Raw genomic sequence first — 10,723 nt, 5'->3', positions numbered from 1 at the left:
ACCTAAAATAAGGTGACTTGTAGATGGAAAATGACAACTCAATTCTTCTAGTGTTCTTGGTGAAATCATTGAGGTCTTTGATCGAGAAGGAACCTAATTCTGGATGCACATGCAATCCATATGAGGTAAATAGAATAGCCGGGTACTCAATTAGAGTAAATATTTTGGGTTGAAAAATTCGGTTGGGGAAGCTTCCCCCGATGGCGAATATTATCAACAAAATGTTTAAATATCACTTTTTTGGTGTGTCAAATTTGCAACATTGTGATTGAAAACGAGGCTTGTGTTTTTCGTTCCACGTGTTTTTGCTTTGGAAGTTTAGAGTTTGATTTTTAAACGACGTTTTAGTAAAATTTTCTTCTTTGTAGTCTCTTGTGTCTAGCTTTTTACTAGATGTTTTAATATTTCTTATATCTTTTTAAAAAATGTAGTTTCTATTTGTCGGTCATAGGATCTCAATGATTGTCAAAATTATTCTACCTAAATAAAAATGTAGCATGGCCTCAAATGCTTGGAGTTGTGGCTCCAACCATGCTTCTAGTTTATATGGAATGCTAGATATTGGTTTATTTTTCGTAATTGCTCGATATCGGTCCCTAAGCTAATCATGATCATGCAAATGCATATGTTTCCTTGGGTTAAATATAGATCGGAAATGTCTAGCCTTAATTGGATTGTTTGGTGGTGTAACCACTTGTTTGCCGGTCTTATTTTGATGTAGCATTTTGGGTCTTTTTGTCTAGGATTTGCTAGTCGTTTTCTTAATAAAGTTGGCTCCATTTTAAAATAATCAATGTTAAAGTACGTTTCCATATTTAAAGCTTAATATTTACATATAATTAAGATGTTGCTTTGTTATTTTGCAAATTGCAGGCGGTTAAACTTCTAAAAGATGCTTACAAGTGAGATCCTTGTTGAAAAAAGTTTTGTAAAATAACGATTTAAGAAAATCTATCGGAGTTTTTTTTTTTTTTTTTTTTTTTTTTTTTTTTTTTTTTTGAAAAACATTGTTGGTGAGAGTTTCTTATTTATATATAAACGCCTTTTAATTTGTTTGTAAATAAGGGCTTCATACATATAAATTTTAATATTATTTTACTCCTTTTTTTTTTTTTTTTATGTTATTAGTTACAAATTTAATCTAATATAGTATGAAATATATATGTAAAACACTCCAAATTATTAATATATCCAATATTGTATGTCTATATATGATGGAGTCTATTTTCTACATAAAGATTCTTTTGGAGAAAAAAAATCTTAGATTCTACATATATCTTACACAATACTTATAAATTGAACATTTTATTTTAGTTTATATAAGTATAAGAAAAATAGAAATTTATAATAATAACATTTATGTTATTTCATAACAATAATATATCAACAAAATTTTAATTATTTAAAAGAAAATAATTTAAGTTGTTTGATTCAAAATTTTATTTTAATTTTTATTACATAGTTTATTTATTACCATCTCATTTATATGTACATAATAATAAAAATCTGTGTCAAACTGTCAATATTTTATAAATAAGATATTGAATATCGTTATAAAATGTGTTTTATATCAATATAAATATACGTTTTGACATAAATCATACTTCAATATACATAAAACTCTACAGACGTTCAAGTCCATAAGAAAACAATACGTGTGAATTGAACATAATAATGTACGATTTCAAAACTAGATACGATTTCGAAACTAGATAAAACATCATGAATCACCAATTTTAACTATATCTTATTTGAAATTTATCTTAATACAAAATCTTACCATATTACCAAAATGTGAAATTCAACCAACTTCTTACTTACAAATCCTCCTTAATAAATGAATGTTTTTTTTACCACATGTTAATCTTTCATGAGTTTTGATACTTATTATTTTGTGATATTTTTAAAATAAATATTATCCACTTGTTAATTTTTGGTTTGTTTCAATTTTTAAAATAAAAATCATATACTTATAAATATAAAATATTAAATGTCATATATATGATATTAAATTGCAATAAATATGTTTTTTTTTTCTTATTTTAAAGTTATATATTAAAATATATTTTCTGTTTACATTTTAATGTTTAATTTTTTTTAAATCAACCCGTGTATTACACATGTCTCATACATAATAATGTAAGTAAATAATGTCAGGCAAACAATTATATATGACTCTCATCAATATTTTAACCTAGTTCCATATATCATGTCGACTCAAACATACGGTGCTATTTTTTTGTGCAATATCTTATTTTTAACCATGGCTGAATGGTTATTATATTAAATATTTATTATTATTTGATTGTTATATATTTTAATATTAATTTATTAATTTAATTAGAAATACTTATAATATATTCATGTTAATGTGGTACTGGGGACTACTTTATTAAGTATAAAATCTGACTTGACATGATTGAGATTTCAATGGTACGATGGTCTTGGAAAACTACGAGTTTGCCATGGTATAATCACCCAGACCATAATTTACGATTATATTGTGTCCGTTTCCTTAACAAAAGAAATGGTGGCACGCATGCATATAATTTATATGTTCAAACACACAAGAAGATATAATTAAGTCTATAACAGATTCGAAAGAGTAAATAGATTGAAAATTAAGAGATGGCCATATGTATAATAAATTAATAATATATAATTTATATAAAAACCAAAGCCATTACAAAAGGCTGTAGTTAGATATAGATGGAAGATTAACATATTATTCATTAAAAGAAAACAACTCGACCTAAATAAAGGAAAAAAACAGCACGCAAGCCAAGACCATAAAAAGAGTGTCCTGCTGGTGCTTCAGCCACTAACATTAACATATCTTGTTTCTCTTGGGTGGGACTTATATACATATATACTTATATATATATATATATATATATATATATATATATATATATATATATATATATATATATATATATATATATATATATATATATATATATATATATATATATATTAATTAGCTAGGTGGGTAGTGGTGATGATTGTTGGTGGTGGCATTGTTAAATCCCCATCGACCTAAACGCATCAGGAAGGATTGTACCTCCGATGGGTTACGAAGTGAGTGCAAAGCCATTGTCTCTTTTGGTGTGGATGATACTATTATTGGGTACCCTTCGATACCTCCTTCCCTCAAAACCTGAATTAATTAATTAATGCATGTTAGCTTCAAAATTTTAATTCATATAATATATATTTAAATACCTTGAAAGCATCCTCATCTGTAGTATCGTCTCCGATGTAAATGGGGAAGACGTGATTACCACTAGCGGAATTGTGAAAGCCCAAAGTGTCGAGAAGATACTTAAGAGCATCGCCTTTGTTCCAGCCGATACACGGCCGGATTTCCAACACCTTGTTCCCTTTCGTCACGTGGAACCCTGGATTCTTCGCAAGCACCGACTCCACTTCCGACTCCACTCTTCCGTAATCCTGCACCCACAGCCCACATGTATGTTCATTTCTATGGACTACTACTTTTAAAAAGAATAATAATTTACACTTTTAGCCCTCATCAATAGCTGCTTTTTGCAATTTTGGTCTGTCATTGTGATTTTGGTCCTTATTTGAATTCTTGTCCCAAAAAAAATATTCTACCAATTTTGGTTCTTAGCTCATATTTTTAAAATAACGTTTTCTCGTTCCATGTTACAAGTAAAATGACTATAACTATTTTTTTTTTCAAATACATAGTTATTTTATTTTTAGAGTTTCAAAAAAAACATTGCATAATTATAAATCTCAAAGGGAGACCTTATTTGCCATAATTTTTTTAAAACAAAATTGAAAAAATCACCTATGCATAGGACCCAGAAAATGTAATTTTACTCAAAACTATATTCATATATAATAAATTAAATTTTTAGTCCCTTGGCAAGTTAGTATGGCTGTTTTTTACTTAAGAAAAAATGATTATTTTTAGTCCTTAGGACTAATGATTTTTTTTTTTCAATTTTAGTCCTAAATATACAATCATTTTTTTTGGAACATGATAAAAACGTTAAAAACAACCCATCGCTAAAATTACAATAGAAAACTTGTCGGGCTAATTGCTAGTAATTAAAAATGTAATTTACTCGAAAAATATATTGATTTTAAAAATCATGATTTTCGCATACCTCATCCTTCACATGTCGGTAGTGAACAGAAAGACAAAATCTATTGTCCTCAATAGTCACCCCTTTTATGTTTCGTGTTCTCTCCTTGACCTCGATTAGCATCTGTGCCACGTGTCAGTCAATTAAACCAATAAAAATGTTGAACAATTGGATCGAAGCAATTTTGCAAATACATGTTAATTGTTTATGTTTATTGTACCTTCTCGATTGTAGATAGAAAATCTTGAGCTGGTTGGAAAACGACGAAATCATTCCCCTAACAAATATTATACGTACGTACATCGTATTTTATGTCAGTATACATATAACTATTGTTATTATATATAGAAGAAATATTAGGGGTACGTTAATTAATAATTAATAATTACCTCGTTATCTGATATTTTATGTAGATACTTGTTATCATAAGACATATTCTTGGGAGCAGGTCCCATCGTATCCATCCCATGACTCCCTGAGTAGTACACCTTTTTTAACTTAACAAAATCAAAAACCTTTTCGCGACTTCTCCCACTGATTATAGCTGTTGGGAAGTGATTCGATACATCGCCAACAGCTGTACGCATCTGGATATTATATTATATGTCAAATGAGTATTATTTATTTATAATTATAATAGTATATAAGACGACGAATTTAAAAAATGGGTTTAATTTAATTAATTAATATGTTGAAGTACCTGATCAGACATGAAGGCACGCTCAGGGTCACTGACGATGGGTGACAATGTGCCATCATAATCTAAGAAGACGACTATTTGTTTCCCCTTTGATGCATTGATCATTCGTTGGAATGAGGTGAGAGCAGAAGGGTGTTCTTTCTATATATATATAAAGAGAACGAATATGTGCCCGAAATCTTTAATTATTATTAATAATGAAATACCAAAAAAGAGATTAATTAAGATATGAATTATGAAGTGACTTACCAACCAAGAAATGTAATTTTGGTCGATTGGGATTGGTTCATTAGGCATGTTATAGCCACCATCGACATGATCATGTTTGGATTTGGACATGACTTCAGATTGTGGTTTTGTGGGTAGCCATCTTTGCATTCCTGTTGCCTCATAAAGCTTTGTTGCCACATTCTATTATATTGAAAGCAACAGGAAGAAATTAATTAAGCAGAAATAATTAAATAAACAAAAGAGTAAGGACTTAAAAGTGTTATAATTAAAAAGGGTAAGAAAAATAAGAAGAAATCAATAGGTACCATGAATTTGGACCCAACCATTGTCTCTTTCTTGGCTTGTGTTATGTTCTTTTCACTGCTATTTTACCACAACATTGATCAAAAAGAAACATACATTAAGAGGATTATTAAAATGACAAAAGGCATTGATAACACACGCATGCGAAAGTAACAAGAACAAAAGTCAAAAATTATTATTATGTAAAAGTTATAAACATCCCTTAATAGTATCTGAAAATAAATTTTAAAGATTGTTTAGTGTCAATGATAATGATTTTCATGTTTAATACTAAAAAAAGGTAAAATTAAATAACAAAATTAGGTAAAGGGAGATGGATGTCAACATATGTTCCATGCTACACCCACAGATCCATCGAATCCATCAGCCTCTTAGCACCCAGGAAAATAAAAGTAATAAAAAACCAATACGTTATTCAGATACCAAATGATATAAATTTTTGTCACGTGAGGTAGAGACAAAAGATTTTGGAAATGGAATGTGGATTGTGCACTACATTGATTAAAATATCCTTCATTTATGAGTGTAAAATATGATAAAATGATACATTTTGTTAGATATTCTTATATTAATAATATAATGATATGTACCACATCTAATGAAAATAATAATATTTTAAAATATTTATATGATACATATCATGTATAGAAGGATATGTAGAAGAATATTGAATCTCTCATAAATAATAATATTAATTTTAGTTTTACACAAATTTGATTAAGTTATGAATTGAATAATAAAAAATGTTTCTTAATAGAAAAGATTGCTCCACAAAATCACTTTTGATGAAAGATCTGCATTTTCTTGTACATGGGATTCTGATTGGAATAAATATGTAAATTAGTAGAGGAGAGTATGTGCACGCGCGTTAAAAGACGCGTGAAAAGTGGGATGCAAGTCTCTGGCCTATAAACTGACACAGATGAAGAAAAATGAAAAAGGTCCATTTGAACTCTAGTTTTATAATCCAAACATCAAATCCTAAAAGTCGGTGTTCAGATCCTTTATAGTTTAAAATAAAATTTAAAATTTGCACTACACCAAGTCACCACAAGAACAAATGGTTCTTTTCTTTCAACCTCCCATAAGCAAATAATACAAGTGAAAATATTTAATGATAAACAAACATAACTTCACTTTTTAATATCGTATGAAATGAAACAATATTGAATTTATGAGGCAATAGTAGTGTATTTCTTCAGATTATCCAATATATTACTGTTCAATTATTCAAACCTAATAACATAGATCCGTCAACTGCAACATGGAGGTGGTTTCTCTTTATTTTAATACACTATCTTTAAGAAGTTGTATTATTTTCCCCAATTATTGATCCTATGTATTTTATTGGTTGTGTTCTACTAATTGAACTGAAGTGAAATTATTGTCTACCTACATTCGTGTATGTTAAGAATTCATTGTATAATAAATAACTCAAGAATCAAACACAAAACAAAGCATATCATGATTTAAATATTTTTAAAGCAAATTCTACTAGTTGAAACAGGTAAGAAAAATAGTGTAAAGATACAAGTGCATATGGCAAAAAAAGAAGAAGGTAAAAGTGGAGCTATAATTAGGTTATGTACAATGGAACCAAGTTTGTCAAAAGGTAAACAATAGAAAAATATAAGGTCAGAAGCATCTATTAAATAAGCTAAAAAAATCCCTCACACAAACTTCGGAGGTACCACGTATTTATTGGGATGCTACCAAAATTACTTAAAAAAATTAAAATAAATATCTTGAGTAGTAAACAATTATTTGTTATACGAGGAACAGTGGATGTAAACTCGATAATTATATTAAATTATTACATATTTTATGTATATGTGGTCATTAATTGTCCAAGTTTTTCACAGCAAAAATTAAATTTCTAATGATCCCTAAACTATAATATTAGATTAAAAGTAAATAAAAGTATCACAAGATTCTAATTTATAAGAAAATAATAATGTAAATCAACGTATTTTATTCTAGCAAAACCTTTTTACCTTCAAATCATTAAAGCAAACAAATCTTGGAAACCTAGTCACATTCTAAAAAAGTAAGCAAGCAAACAAAGTAGAGATAAAAAGAACATAATATCTTATCATATATGTATTGTGATTGTGAATTACAAACCTTAATTCATGAGTTATGAGCAACTTTTAATTAGAATCTCTCAAGCTTTAAGTGCAAATAATCGTAGAACTTATTCTTTGAAATAAATCGTAATATTATGTATTATTATTACATGAATGATATTCATTTACATAATAACTTTCAAAGTAAATGGTAATAACAAATATATTATCGTGTGTGCTTTAAATGATACTATCTAGATCTATATTTTTATATTATACTATAAAAGAAATATTTTTTTTCTTTTATTATGTACATCTAAAACCTTCAAACTTTTCAAATTTCATTATAATATATATTTATTAATTTAAATATGTTATTAAATATGAAATATTATCATATTAATGGTATATTTTTTGGATTATCAATATAGCATACTTAAAATTTTATGTCAAAACCAAAATAAAAATCTAAACATGAAACAAATTTTAAAATATTCAAAAGCAATCTATTTTAAATTAGTTTAAAACATTTAAATGTTTTAAATAGAAAACTAATTAGATATGTCAAATTAACTAAAAAATATCCCAACTATTTTTTTATAATAATTAAAAAAATTTCCATATAAATTGTTTTTAAATTAATTAACAATAATAATATTTAAAATAATATAACTTTATAAATTACATTGGCTTACTAAAAAAACATCAAATAAACAACTTATAAATTAATATTAAATCGAAATATATATTTAGTTTTGATCACACCTAAATTTAAAGTAGCAATGATTAAATAATATATGATATTAATAGACGATATAATATGATTTAAAATTATTATAATTTTATATAAATAATTAACGTAAGAAAACTATTATTTCATATTTAATATTAAGAAAATGATTATTTTAACCTGGTTTTCAATATATGGAGTACTATTGAATATTGATGTGGAGGTGAAGTGCACGCGCTGGATTTAAATGGAGCTATGTGACTATCGCATGGAAAAATAGAAAACGAACAGCGAACTGCTTCGTTCGGTATGTTCATGAATCATAACCTACTGATTTGTCGCTAAGAAAAAGGCGAGAAGTAATCGGAAAAACTAGCGCCGCCGGTTTTCTCTCTGTTTTTAGATTTTCCGGCGAATGCCTGAAAACACGCCGTAGAAATTCGTGCACACAACGGCCATCACAGCCGATAAAAAAATCTATCGTATATGCGACAAAAAATAAAAACGATGAAACAGAGAGTGAAATCGAAGTCAATAAAGCGTCATTGATGATTGAATGCTATGAGAAACACAATGATAAAAAGATTCATAAGCAAGGTGAATGCAAAAAATTCGTTAACGATTAAACAAAAAACAAAGAATGTATGAGAGATACTTACCAGTCGTACAGGATCTTGGAAAGGATTTACGGCGAACTTGAGAGGAAATATGAAAAGAGAGCGGTTTTAGGAAGGAGAAGAAAAGGGTGAGGGGAATGGGTATTTATAGATAGCATGGGCTCTTACGGAAATTATTAATGATTCTTTTACTTTAAATTATTACTTATATTTTCAATTTGGTATTTACCGAAATTATATTTTCAATTGGTTATAGTTTATACATAAAATTAAAAATAAGCTATAGGTTATTTTGCTTTATTAGATTCAAATTTGGTTATTACCGAAATTATATTTTTCAATTGGTTATAGTTTATACATAAAATTGAAAATAAGCTATAGGTTATTTTACTTTATTAGATTTAAATTTGGTTATTATAAGATGGGTTGAATTTCTTTATAGTAACATTTTGATGAATCAACTATTAATTAAATCAGATCCAACTTCTTAATAGACCCGGTAAAAAAATATATCAAACGTTATTAAATCAGATCCAACTTCTTAATAGACCCGGTAAAAAAATATATCAAACGTTATAAAAGTAAATCATAAACGCAACATATTATCAAACTATGTGTGAAACCTGTATATTATACGGGTTGATTTAAAAAAAAATTAAACATTAAATTAAAATATAAAAAAAAAAATTTAATTTAAAACTTTAAAATAAGAAAGAAAGAAACGTATTTATTGCAATTAAATATCATATATATAATATTTAATACTTGATATATATATATATATATATATATATATATATATATATATATATATATATGTCTTTAATTTTAAAAATTAAAACAAATCAAAAATTAATAAGTGGATAATATTTATTTTAAAAATATTATAAAAGGACAAAATGACAAGGATCAAAACTAATGAGAGATTGACACGTGACAAAAAACCTTTATTTATGAAGAATGACTTAGTAAAAAATATATCAAACAACATCTTAGATTGTTAACATAAAAGTCCATATAACTTTAGACAATTTATTTGAACAAAAATACATAAAAGTTAGTAAAGACAAGTCAACTATTACAATATTTACCAATTTTATGAAATGTGCAAAGTGTGATCTTAAAATGGACGATTGTACATTTAAATGTAAGTTTGAATATAGACTATATATGTTTGCTCATGACACTATTGATTACATATGTTAATGATGGTATATTATTATTATTAAAGTCATGTACATATCCGTGAAATTTGGCATAAGGCTTAGAAATTTCCTTCATAAGTGTAAGTAAATTATGTCACTGATTTTTGAGTGTGGTGCTCTTCATCTATAAATCGTCAAGTTAACTATATCACACGTCAAAGTTGAAACAAAACCAAATAAAATAGCATAATGATAAGTCCGTGAGTTGCATACATTTCATATGTTACTCATTATATCTTTTAATATTAGTGTTTTTTTTCTTTATGAGTTAGACGATATTTGGCATCATGCTTATTAGGTTGTGCATGAATCATTGAATCCACTACTCGTGTCACTTAAAGTGTCAAAACTTTATAAAGTAATGTTATTTATTTACTTTGGTTATTTTCGATCAATTTTGTCAAGAATGAACATCTTAGTTTTTATTCTGTCTGATGCTTTGGTTTATTTTCTAACATTGAAAGCATAACACCATGTTAAAGGAAAAGCGCTACAAGTTGATTTACTTTATAGAAAGATAGCAACACAAAGGAAAGTGGAAGAGTGCACACTGTGTCACAATATCAAACTTATTGATAATTTCAAAACTTACAGTATGGGAATTTTATGGAGAACTTAAATAATTTTTCAAACTATAAGGGTCTAATTTGTCATAAGAAAATTCTTAGTGTTCTGTTATATTAAATAGAATAATTTACAGAAAATATCCCTTAACTATCTTTCTTTTTACCCTTACCTAGGTGAAGGACTGAT

At 27.0% G+C, this 10,723-nt stretch overlaps 1 protein-coding gene across 1 annotated transcript; it reads right to left on the bottom strand.

Annotated features, from left to right (window-relative positions):
* Positions 1-2,980: 2,980 nt before the first annotated feature.
* Positions 2,981-8,877, bottom strand: LOC145009358 (putative trehalose-phosphate phosphatase C). The gene is made up of 9 exons (XM_078968069.1): positions 8,808-8,877; positions 5,355-5,412; positions 5,068-5,229; positions 4,819-4,959; positions 4,508-4,705; positions 4,339-4,395; positions 4,140-4,241; positions 3,226-3,453; positions 2,981-3,160 (listed from the first exon to the last, which is right to left on the bottom strand). The coding sequence occupies exons 2-9, from the start codon at positions 5,373-5,375 to the stop codon at positions 2,981-2,983; spliced, it is 1,089 nt and encodes a 362-aa protein (XP_078824195.1). The 5' UTR covers positions 5,376-5,412; positions 8,808-8,877.
* Positions 8,878-10,723: the final 1,846 nt, after the last annotated feature.

The sequence above is a fragment of the Lactuca saligna genome, chromosome 8, assembly GCF_052625555.1.
Source record: "Lactuca saligna cultivar CGN05327 chromosome 8, ASM5262555v1, whole genome shotgun sequence".
In the NCBI taxonomy this organism is placed as follows: Eukaryota; Viridiplantae; Streptophyta; class Magnoliopsida; order Asterales; family Asteraceae; genus Lactuca; species Lactuca saligna.
This window is presented reverse-complemented; position numbering and strand designations above follow the sequence as displayed.

What these genes read in the sequence shown, in the direction of transcription:
- LOC145009358 (XM_078968069.1), bottom strand. Translation starts at nt 5,375, where the DNA reads ATGGTTGGGTCCAAATTCATG. An exon ending in GTGCCTTCATGTCTGATCAG is followed by an intron (nt 4,706 to 4,818) that starts GTACTTCAACAT and finishes TATAATATCCAG; the next exon opens with ATGCGTACAGCTGTTGGCGA. An exon ending in ATAAAATATCAGATAACGAG is followed by an intron (nt 4,396 to 4,507) that starts GTAATTATTAAT and finishes AATATTTGTTAG; the next exon opens with GGGAATGATTTCGTCGTTTT.